At 36.1% G+C, this 12,776-nt stretch overlaps 1 protein-coding gene across 2 annotated transcripts in view; it reads left to right on the top strand.

The window, feature by feature from the left end:
- Positions 1-720: 720 nt before the first annotated feature.
- Positions 721-12,776, top strand: part of ints6 (integrator complex subunit 6) — a 31,349-nt gene continuing 19,293 nt past the window's right edge. Inside the window, exons 1-4 of one of the 2 annotated variants that reach the window (XM_055150566.1) lie at positions 721-998; positions 1,949-2,034; positions 2,149-2,226; positions 3,149-3,298. In XM_055150566.1, coding sequence (XP_055006541.1) covers positions 1,963-2,034; positions 2,149-2,226; positions 3,149-3,298 — 300 coding nt within the window. In that variant the 5' untranslated portion in view covers positions 721-998; positions 1,949-1,962. Of the gene's footprint in view, positions 999-1,584; positions 2,035-2,148; positions 2,227-3,148; positions 3,299-12,776 lie in introns of those variants that run through there. The other variant, XM_020926993.2, reaches the window with a different exon arrangement.

Raw genomic sequence — 12,776 nt, 5'->3', positions numbered from 1 at the left:
TTTCAGACCCTTCCAAAATAAAGATGCACACATCCATTTATGTACATTTCAGAATAAAATAATTTGTTTTTCTATAGTATTTGTTGCTAGCTTTACTTTTACAATAGGAAACCTCACTTTTTATACATTAACATAGAATATGACTACATTTCTTCCAATATATATATATATATATATATATATATATATATATATATATATATATGTATATATATGTATATATATATATATATATATATATATATATATATATACATATATACATATATATACATATATATATATATATATATATATACACACACACACACACATATATATAATATATACATATATATACATATATATATACATATATATACACACACACACACACACACACACATATATATATATATATATATATATATATGTATGTGTGTGTGTGTGTGTGTGTGTGTGAATGAAATGTATACATTTATTGTTGACAACTGTATGTATGACAATGCATGTTTTGGACTTTTTATACATACATTTTTTATCATATAGATATAATATGGCGAATGTTCAATTATTAAATACACAGCCTATGATATTTATCCAATTGTTTTAATAAACTATTGAAACTATAGGATTATTTTATTGTGAAAATCTCTAGATTTACAAAGGAAAGTGGTGCAGTTTGCGCTTGCTGTCGTTGCTCCAAAAGAAGTCTCTCAAAGAAACATCAGACAAAAGACAGTACTCCTCTGCACTGTCAACAGCCCTTCGCGGATCCTTAAGATTTTTTTTTACGGAAGTCATCATATTTTCCATGGACTAATTATGTAAATAGCCGTAGATAATCGCTCGTTAAGTGGTTTATTGCCCAAATCTGCCCTGATGGTGTGAGAGTTGTTGAAGAGCCGTGTGATTGTCAAGGGTATTACGCTCTGGCTGATCCGGGCCTCGTGTTGTCTGTGCGGCTCTTAACCCCAGAGGAGACCTGTGATGGGCCGAAGAAAGTGTCAAGCCGCGGGGTACGAGCTCATGTCCCCGTAGCGAGTACTCAACAAAACCTGTTTACCTCATGTCTCGCACTAATGGACATCTTGGCCTATTTGCATTAAGTGCCACATATAAATGTTTACTAAGGAGAAGACTCGTCCATAGAATATCAGTTAAATAAGTGGGCTTAATTACCCCCACATAAACAGTTTTAGAGGATATATTTGATCACAGCTATTCTTCAAGGACTGTCTTTCACAGGAGCCCACGCCCGAGTACACATTGAACACTGATTATGTAATCACTTCCCACCTAAACCTACAGCCTGTGTACATAATATATCTGCTCCTACATCTGTCTCTACGCCGTAAACATAAAGCGTGGCCTGATTTTCGCTGTTTTTAACACTTAATGCTGTAAAGACTATTTTCCTTGCATTCCTCTCAGGCAGACCGCGCATGCGCATCAGGCTCTGGGCTTTTGCCTTATTTGGATATGGTAATGAAGAGCTCAGAGCACCCAACGAGAGGGGTGTATTTCTCCATGTGACTGCCAAAGCCCGCTCTGGGGGCGGGGCCTGTTGCGGGTCCGGGTTTAAAAGCCGCGCACAAGCAGCGCGCAGTCAGTGCAGGCAGAGCAGGACACTCTGTGGGGGAACTTTGTTACTATGAAACTTAGAAATATTTACTATATAGTGTTAAAATTATCAATATCCCTCGCAAATCAATAACCTGCCCCCGGGGTTGGAGTTTTTTAGTTTAGTTTGCCCGGAAAGGGCCTCTAAACTCACTATTCTTACACTTTTTTGAAAGAATGTGTGAGACAGACAGTTAGCCAGCTAGCCGCTAGCTAGCTAGTTGAGAGGTGATACAGGCGGTAGGGAGAACAAAAGATTTTTTTGCGTTTTGGCCGGTTGTACTGACACCAAGTCCATGCAGAACGTGTCATACCATCACAATGCCCGTTTTACTTTTTCTGATAGACACGTCCGCTTCAATGAACCAGCGCACCCATCTGGGCACTACCTATCTGGACATAGCAAAAGGCGCTGTTGAGACTTTTATGAAGGTACTGTAACCCGGGACACTTTGTATGGGGAGATCCCGAGCGGGTCTGCGGGTTAGGGTCTTCTCTGTCAGAGCTGATCTGTCCATAACCGTGAACAACTCTCTGTTTCCACAGCTCAGAGGCAGAGATCCGGCGAGCCGCGGGGACCGGTATATGTTGGTAAATTTTGAAGAGGTTCCGTTCGGGATTAAGGTAGAGTTTGCTTTCGGGATATGTCCATCTTTACATAGCGCAGATTGCTAGAGTCCGTCCCAGAGCTCCGCCACGTTGTGATAGATGCATCAATTGTGCAAAGAAAATCTTCAGGAGGAGCTTTCATACCCCTTTTAAAACATGGCCGACATTTTGTTTCAATGTGTGCAGCAAGGAACTCTGGGTGTTATTTATACAGCGAGGTGATATGGGGGGCGGGCTGGGGTGACAGACTAGCCTACTTTAGTTGTTTGGACTCCAATTTCCACTCTATTATCGGAACACAATGACACTTTGACAGCTTATATTAAACGACCCTATGTTTATAACAGTGGCAGTCTGTTACATGCCACAATATTTAGTCAAGGGGGTCTCTAAATGCTTAGGATAAGAACTTATTCCCCAAATGAAGTACTTCTCAGTGTACAATGAATTTAATGAAGTAGAGCGGAGCAATGACACAAGATAAATATTTTTTATTTATTATGGAATTACTGATGTATTTGAGCACACATGCAAACATTTATGGTATAACAATTATGGTGCTACAATTCATTTGAAAGTGACATAACACCATAAGTGACATAAACTAAAACAAACAATACTCGCATTATTACAATATTTAATCAGTATACTTGTATATCGTATAGCAATTTATAAATAAATAAATGATGCCATTATAATCAACATATAACTAGACACTGGCTAACTGTATTTGACCCATGAGTGCAATTACTTAGGCACAGTAGTGCAGTAGGTAACATGGTACATTAAAAACCTTAAAAAGCAATAGAGTAGTAATAAAATAAGTTGTAGAAATTATTATTATTATACTAATTATAAAGTGATATACATGTTAATATGTCTGATGTTTTTTATTAGTTTGATTTTACAAATATTTAAATCTCTTATTTATTTTCAGGCCGGATGGAAGGAAAGCCATGCCACTTTTATGACAGAATTGAGGAATCTCCAGGCAAACGGACTCACTACTATTGGCCATTCACTGAGGACGTCTTTTGATTTACTCAATCTCAATAGATTAGTGACTGGAATAGACAACTATGGACAGGTACGTAGTCCCAACACAAAGGAAGATGTAGGCTAATAATATATGAATGCTGTTATAAAGTTCACAATGCCCCCCATTCAAAAACAGCCCCCATCCCAGCTCTTACCCACCTGTCCACTGTCCAAGCACCACCCGCATACTGTGGCCCACATGCAAGACACAAGCATAAACTACAAATAGGACCAGATAATACAAGTAGCTTTGAAACAGGTCTTAACTATGACTTAGATGGAAGAACCTTTCAGAATTAAAAAGTAAGTAAAAAGAAAACAATACAAGATAAATAAGGCTGTAAGAGTAGACATTTAACTATCATAAACAAATTAAAATTGTGTTGTTTTATGGGGCTAAAGAGTAACCAATATATAGATTGAGAGGCTATAAACTAATGTGCAGTACATCCTACAGCCCACATGCAAGAGACTAGTAATAAGTAACAAATTGGAACACATGATGCAAATATCTTTAAAACAGGTCTTAACTATAAAATGGGAGAACGTTTCATTTTCCAGTATGGGGAAATATCAGTGTTGCAATAGCATAACAATAAAAACAAGAAATAAGGATTCAATATTAGAATAGGGATTTGAGGGAATTGGGAGGATGTCATTATATACTTATTTGGATTAAAATACAGATTTAAAAGAGTAAAATCTAAGGTTACAAAGTCAGCATGTACAATGTGTGACTAGGTAATAAATGACTAATAAAGAGTATTGAATTCATATCACTTATGGTAATTACATATAGCTGAGATTTTTTTTGGCTATACATAATAAGTAATAGACACTTGGATTATATTATATGTCAAGATCCAAATCTGAAACATTATTAAAGCACTTTAAATGATCATACATAAGTTATGAATCAGATTTGACTATAAAATGAACAGTCTAAAAATAATGCACAGGTGAGTGATTAGTTCTGACACTGTAACCCAAATGTTTAACTTGAGGTAGTATTTTGAACAGCTTCTGGGTAGAAACAGGCAACTCATACTAGACAATACCCAGAATATGAACTTTTTTCCATTCATTTTTTAATAGTTAATGAAATTAAACATTTACACAAAAGTTTAGGTGAGGACAGGGTCAAAGTGTTCCACATTAGTAAATATACAGTCTATATCCTTTACATAGTTGTTAGGTATTACACGTTAAGTTTGAGCAAGAATTTTATTTAATATGGACACTGCAATCAGTATTGGCGTTATATAAACTTTGCAAATATATACTTAAAAATAAAAACCTTTATGTCTTAGAGTGCTTATAATTAAGTGTTTTATAATTAAACTTATCTCAGTTATCACTATAGTTTACATATGATAATGGCTATAGGTCAAAGTTCAGAACAAGGTGAAGACACAGTTTTTCCAAAGCTGAACTCATTTAAATGCACAAGTAAATATTTGAGCAATGTGTTTCAAATTTTGTTCCACCCTTAAACTTAGGGCTGTAATCGAGGTTATCGATTGAGATTCTAATGGTTAATGATCAGCTTGGCTCTTTTAAATGGCGAGGTCTAGCCAATCCTGTCACTCAAAGCTTGCGGTTTGTAGGATGTTGCCATAAGTCATAAGTTCATTTTGTAAAGTTTGACATTTTGGTGGGTTACGAAAACATAGCAATTTTTTTTATTTATTGACACCATTGTTGACAAATGTTAGGAAATTTAAAATGAAACTGAAGGCTTGTCTCAGATGAAGAGCTTTATCTGTTCTCTGTAATAGGTGTAAAATACTTGGTTAGCTGCATGAAGTAATAAAATGTTGGTATTATTTTTCAAGTAAAAGATACAATTTTATATAGTAATAGATTTCGTTTCAGAATTACATTCAAGTACAGTGGCTGATCAGTTCACAGGCCGGCAACGATAATTACTATCTCAACTTCAATATATGAAAAATGGAACGATTAATTTTGGGTTTCAGTGTTTATCGTGGGGCCTTTTTCTTTGCATTAGCGAGGAATCTTTTATTTCTCGGTTCTAGAATTAGATTTGAGCTGTGAAGGGTTGAATAAATAACTTCTATGACTCATTGCAGATACAAACTACTTCAGTTTTTCATTCTGTTATTTATTTATTGCCGTGTTTTTGAACCATTTTACACATTTGGAATCGTTTATTGAGGATTTGTTGTGTCAGTGGCCTGAATTAGTTTTAGCATTATCATTTTTTTTATCATGACAGGCCATCCATAGGTCATAGTGTTGACATGAATTTTCTGCGCTATATATTGGGCACTAACCACTGGACTATATTTAGTATAATATATAAGCACAAGAATGAAGTGCTTTTGTTACTTCACTAGTAGTAGCATCCGTTTTTTGTTGTAGACATGACTTTGTTTGTGAGCTTTAAGTTGACATATTTTTCTCCACCTGTGGTTAGACAAAGGGAGAATCGCTGCGTGGGAATTATCATTGTCCCGGAGTGTTTCTCTGTACACTGACAAAAGCTGAGCAGGTTGCCAGGCATTTGAGACGGCTCTCCCCAAGGAAACCAAGATGGGTATGGAGGGAGTTGGAGAGAGAGGGAGGGAGGGAGGGAGGAAGATGGAGAGACCGTGAGAGTGAGGGATGGGTGGGTGTTAGAGAGAGTAAAGAAAAAGAGGGGGAGAGCTAGGAGGAGCAAGGGGAGAGAGGAGGCTAGGGAAAGGGAAGAGAGTGAAAGGAAAGACAAGGATGGAGAAAGAGGAGATAAGTTGGTAGAGTAACAAGAGGAACAGGAAGAGAGGGACAAAGAGAGAAGAGGAAAGAGAGATTGAAGAGAGAGCATGGAAGAGAGATGGAAAAAAGGGGCAGGGATAGGAGGGACAAGGAAGGTGAGAGGGAGGAGAGAAGAGAGATGGAAGCCAAAGGGGGAAGAGAGTGGGAAGGAGAGAAAGGGGGATCTCTAGATTGTAAAGAGATGGGTGGATGAGAGAGAGAGAAGAGGGAGACAGGAAAAAAAGAGGAAATGGCTAAAAAGGAGGTAGGTAGATGGAAGGAGAATAAAACAATATCATGAAGCAGAGAGAAAAGGATGAGAGGGGGAGAGAAGTGAATAGAGGAAAGGACAGACAGGATAAAGGGGAGTGTGAAAGAGGGATGAGAGGGAGAAGAGAGAAAGAAGAGATGAGAGAGAGTATGTAGCTCGAGAAGGCAGAAAAAGTGACAGAGCATCAAGGAGAGGAAAAGAGGAGAGATAAGCAAATTGTAAGCTTTTATGTTTTTGTTTTTGGTACCGACAACATCATTTCATTAGAAAGAGTTAGAACTGAGGAGCAGTAGTTGTGTTGTATTCGTTTTATTCATTTTCTTGCCACCTACAGGAAATTATCAGCGTTACAGTCTGTCTTTCACACATTTTGACTGAAGATGGTGCTGTGGATTTGTTCAGCTGAAGTTGACAAGTATAGACCTGTATTTGTACAAAGAGAAATCCAGTTTTCATGTAATTAAGTACTACCCACTAAAGCTGAATGGTTGTGTAAAAATATATAATTGCGATTTTTCGGACAAGCATGGCGATTAGATTTATGATTTATGTTTTAATAATGAGATTCTGTTCAAAGTTCACATTTCAACATGTCTAGAAGAACTGACAAAGACTGAAATATGAACTGACAAAGTAATACAAGAATCATTAGGGCTGGGATGAGACACAATTTCCACAAGATCAGACGAGACACAAGATTAGATCCACAAAAACGAGACATGATGAGATTTTGGAATAATTTATAATAAAATAATTGTGCTATCGCATTTGCAGTTTTGGCCTAACGTTTTCTAATTTAATATTTTCTTGTAGTAGGCCTTCTTTTTGGAACCACAGCTCCACAAGAGATATTATTTACCAGCTCTTAGCGCTTTTTGTCCAATCTAGATGTAAACTAAATGGAAAATGAGATCATTTTCCTCATGTGTGCACGATTTTGTGGCAATATTTGATCTTGTCCCATCCCTAAGAATCATGTTTCAAAATGTTTATGATAAGCTAAGCTATAGGGTTAGCAGTTTTATGCGGAAAGACAACATTGTTGTTTGTGAAAGAAAGCATGGTTCTAATAATGTGCCACAATTTTGCTCAATTTTTCTCAATCGTGTACATTCGAATTGTGATATTCGATTGCGTTTAATCTTGCAGCCATACTAACCACCTGATTGAATGTGTCTAGTTTTATCTGCCCATAGTTAATTATTATCTTGAACGCAGATTAAAGTTTTTGCTAATAACTATAATTACTGGAATCTAAATAATTACAAACAGGTTCTTAGCTTCACCCGTGTTGGTTTAGTGGGATAGTGCCTGTGGAAAATATTTCATACTTTTACAAGGGGCAGCTTGTGGGAAAGTACAAAAATACAGGAAGTAGCGTTGATTTTTAAAACAATATCCCTCTACTTATGTCACCAACACCAAAAATTCCTTCCAAAATGCAAAGATATTTATTTTTCTGGCAGTTTAAACCTTCATTTAACAAAATATAGGTGCTGTCATTTATTTTTATCTGTGTAATCATAACTATTAATAGCAATTTAGACAAGTTTGGCCGCTTGGTTTACATTGTGGTTGCTAGGTAAATTATGGAATTACCTTCATGTGTGTCACATCTGCCAGTGTTCAACCAAGAAGTAAAATTATGAAATCATCAAAAGGAAACAGGCAAGATTGTTTTCTTGTCTATAATGATGTCAACTATGTTTTAATGAAATGGGTAGTCTAAGCTGTCATATGCACTTTAAATGGTTGAAATTACTACTACTAATCTATTAACCACAGCCACAATATCCATAAAAGATGGAACTTCCTCCTCTCTCTTTTTATTGAAATGGAATAGTACTATTTTGTTTTATATGAGATGGATGCCCTATTTCTTTTGATGGTAATTGCGTAACTGCGGGTAACAGGATATTGCTCCCTCGGACAGTTTGCTCATCTTTATAGTGTTAAATGACAGTAACATGTTTCAAAACATTTACTGAAACCAAAGCCGGGATTAGAGTTCATTCAAGTTCAGATTTATCACTTCTTTCTGGCTTCTTCTAGAGCTGCAATCAATTATGTGAATTTTTTTATTTTGTTTATTAGACAGCTGGTTAATTTATAAACAATAAAAGTGCATGTGACATGTTAGACTACTCATGTCTCTAAAAACATAGTTAATATAATTATATTTCAGATTTTACTAAAAATCTTGCCTAGTCTAGTCTTTTCTAGTTTTTGTTATTTTACTTCCTGGTTGGACACCGGCAGCAGATATGACTAGTAGGCAGAGGTCTGTTACCTAGCAACCATAATGTTGACAAGAACCAAAACTTGTCTAAATTACACAATAGTTATAAATTAACATGTTCAACCAATGTTTAAACTGTCATAAAAATGCCTTCCTTGTGCTTGTTTGGATGGAATTGATGAAAACTGATGTAATCGGTGAGGGATGCTGTTTTGAAACTGCTACTTCGTGTATTTTCCATCTTTTGCATTCTACTTTTCTTCACAAATTGCCACTTGACTCATGTAAAACTATTATATTTACCACAGGTCCTATCCCACAAAACCAACTCATAATTATAAAAAAATATATATAATCTGTCAAATGCACTTTAAAGGTGCATTGTGTAACTTTTCTGATGGAGGGTCTGTCAAATGCTTTTCCCCATGGAGATGTTATTGCTTTGTCTGGAATGTTTTTTTTGTTTTGTTTTCTTTTGTTTTGGGTATTTTTGAGCTATAAAACCACCTGCAATTGAATGTAATTCAGAGCTGTTTAATGCCATACTGTGTAACATTTCAGACAGAGCAATGACATTTCCATAGAAACAAGCAGTTGATTGCCCCTCCACCAGAAAAGTAACACAATGCACCTTTAAAGCACTATGTAAATTTCCCAGGACATTATGACACGTAATGGATCAGAAAAAGTTGTAATATAGGCTCTTTAATCTCTACAGCCTTTTAAAACATTGCTTCAGTAGTGCTTCAACTATGCCTTTCCCTTCTTATTCATCCCTACCTTACACCAAAATCCACTCTCCAAATTATCTCCTGTTCCGAGAGATTCCCGGGGGCCTTGTACGTTCAGATAAATGTGCTCTGCTCTGGTTTCATTTTATGGTGTGGACTGCTGATGTCATTAAATATAGTGGAGACTGACAGAACAGAGCTGCAGCCTGAGCTAATGCACTCTGCCATTGTATGAGACGGGAGCAGTGCACAGCTAAGCACTACACGCTTTATATGGGTTTCGAGGGCTAAAAGATTAACCGTAGTTGACTCAAAACCATAATTTGAGTTCGGAGAGGCTGTAATTAGACCACTGATTTCATGTCATTTGCAAAGAAAATATCCTGTCTATTAATTAACTATAAAGTAATCTTGTAATCATGCCTAGTTGAAAATTAAAGGTCCTATATTATGCAAAATGGATTCTTGTGAGCTTTGAGCCATGTTATAATGTTTTTATCTCCTCAAAAACATACCTGGAGTTGTTTTGTTTCATTCGCACATATTTGAGTAACTCTTTATTTTTAGTCTGTTTACATGTCTAAAGTTCAGAATTCTGTTCCACCTCATGATGTCACGAAGCGGTAGTTTGCATATTAACTTTTTACATTTTAGTTCAGTAGAGATTGAATCATTTCAGCTCAAGAATTGCCAAATGATTCAAGTGAAGGTGAATGGAGTTTAAAAGCACAGTGGAGCACTTCCTGTATTACCACATGACATCACAAGGTGGATATGAAGGGTTTGTGTGTTAAATGTGTGAATGAAACAAAACACAACTCCAGGTATGGTTTTGATAAGGAAACAACATAACATGGAGTCGAAAATGGCGTAATACGGGCACTTTAAAATAATCAAACTTGTATTTTGATCAATAAAATAATTATCTGGATTATGCAGACTCAACACAACACTAAACACATGACAGATTACCCTTTTAAAACAGAGACAGCATCATAATTCAATCAAAATGTCAAAAAAGAATAAGCAATTTTAGATTGTTAGCAACAATACACTTTATTCATAAATATTCTTTATTTAGAAGTAGGGGTGTGCAAAAATATCAGTATATCTATATATATTTAATGTGATGATACAGTATCAATATTGTGGGCTGCTGTATCGATATATTGCCAAGAGTATTTTTTGGTATATTTTACAAAATTATTTCGTTACAGCGCTACAGTTTTATTGCTTGTTTAGAGGAAAGAAACTAATTTATGTGACACATTTGACATTTTCAGTTTTTGAGCATTAAAATGTTTGTGTTTCATATGAACTTTGCACAGGAAGTGATTTAACGAAGACTTTTAGTATCACAGCCATGATTTAGCCTTTATTTTTTACTGAACTGTATCGAATCGATTTGAAATATATCGAATTGAAAGTGCACTGTATCGAGATATGTATCGTATCGTGGCCTGTGTATCGAGGTACTTATTGTATTGGCAACTTCTTACTGATACCCAGCCCTATTTAGAAGTCTCCATTTAAAATGTATTTAGAATTTAAACCTCTACAAACATATTCTGAAATGCATTGGGTTCTTGTATTCATTTAGCAGTTCAGTCCTCTTTCAAATGTGAATTCTCATGTGTTTCAAACATGGACAGAACCTTTTATTTTTCATCTATATGTTATACTTAGTCAAGAACTTGTGTGGCTTTCCTGGTTGTTTTGATAAGCAAAGACAGCCCCTATATCATTCAGAACAGAATTTTATCATTTTTCCGGGCTGTATGCATTTGTTTACATATAGTGGAGACATGGAGCATCAGCAGTTAAAGAGATGGAAATGGAAAGAGATGAGAACTATTCACCATATTAAGCCTGCCCGTGTACGTTTATTATTGTTTTCCTATTTTGGTGCTATTTATTGTCCTCTCCAGTGGGTCTTGTTCTAACACCCACTCCCTTAAAATAGAGATCTCAAATTATCCACAAATGTTGCCTCTACTTCACTTATCCTGAGGGAATTTTGCTCGCAGCTAAAATCACTATTTCATTTTTGATGGGTAGAAATTGTGGATAAATGGGTGGACACATTTTAGGTTTATTAAAAATGTAATAGTTCAAAAAAGATGAACCTGAAGGAGAAACCCTCTCCCAAGCACTGATATAGAGATGCACTGATCCAGCTTTTTCAGTTCTGATACAGATTTTGATTCTTTAGCTTTAAGTCAAAAAACGTGTGTGTGCCATAACCTGTGTTTTGTTTCATTCACACGTATAACACACACACAGAATATTTGGGCTGTGTTCTCTCTGTCATGTGGTAATACAGGAAGCGCTCCACTGTGGTTTTTAAACTCTACACAATTTTAGCAGATCCCTTTTGAATACTTTCAGTCATGGGATCACCAAACTCTTCTGTACAAAAGGAAAAAGGAGCCATTAATTTGAAAACTACCACTACATGACATCACAAGTTGGAACAGAGCATTTCGGGGTCTGGAGATGTAGAGACTAATTATAAAGGGTTACTCAAGCGTGTGCGTGTGTGTGTGCGAATGAAACGAAACACAACTCCTGGTATGTTTTTTGAGGAGGTAACAACATTACAACATGGCTTAAAGCTCAGAAGAGTCCATTTTGCGTAATATAGGACCTTTTAAAACGAGATTAAAACTGATCCGAATGTTGGTGGTGTTTATCTCTCAAGTAACCACAGAGCAGCTTTATAAAAGTTCAAACATCAGACATATGAGCACCAACTATAACCAGCAAATAGTCTGAAGTTATAGGCCCAACCAGGATATCCACTGAACCAGGACTGAACCAGGACTGAACCAGGACTGAACCAGGACTGAACCAGGACTGAACCAGGACTGAACCAGGACTGAACCAGGACTGAACCAGGACTGATATGCTGTAAATATGTCCAGGACTGATCCATTTGCAGATAGTTGGAAATGTCGCCTGAGTCATATTTTACATAATCATTGAAAACCTTAATGAGTCACAAAGCACTTATTAGCTGTGATTAGCCCTATTGTTTTCATTGGTTTGGTTTGAGTCACTCTAAAATCTATCTGTGACAAAAGTAACCTCATCGTGTTATTATTTTTGCCGATAACAATAACCAGATTAGTAATAATAATGTGCAATTGATAAAAGTGTTGTTTGAATAACGAATGAATAGGGACGTAACAATAACCGAAATATTGTGATATCGTATCTTCAAAGTTCTCACAATAATATCATGGACCATCACAATATATTGTATTAGAAGTGTCTTTGCTTAAATTAAGAGTTATGGTGCAGCAACAGCTAAAAAAAAAGACAGAGAACTACATAGACCATGATCCTTTGCTCCATTTCAGTGCAGACTACAAGAAGAAATAACAGTTCTAAGCACTTTTAAGTCTTAGTTCTTTGGTTTAAGTCTTGTCAAGGAATTTTAAGAGGAAAAAGTAGCATATTAACAGCCTCCACAAAATATCGCAATAAATATCGTACCGTGAGATGTATATCATGAAAATATCGCACC

The sequence above is a fragment of the Boleophthalmus pectinirostris genome, unplaced genomic scaffold (genome assembly GCF_026225935.1).
Source record: "Boleophthalmus pectinirostris isolate CB_2022bp ecotype Guang Dong unplaced genomic scaffold, ASM2622593v1 HiC_scaffold_1, whole genome shotgun sequence".
In the NCBI taxonomy this organism is placed as follows: Eukaryota; Metazoa; Chordata; class Actinopteri; order Gobiiformes; family Gobiidae; genus Boleophthalmus; species Boleophthalmus pectinirostris.
The sequence above is the reverse complement of the archived record's forward strand: the minus strand, read 5'-3'. Positions and strand labels throughout refer to the sequence as shown.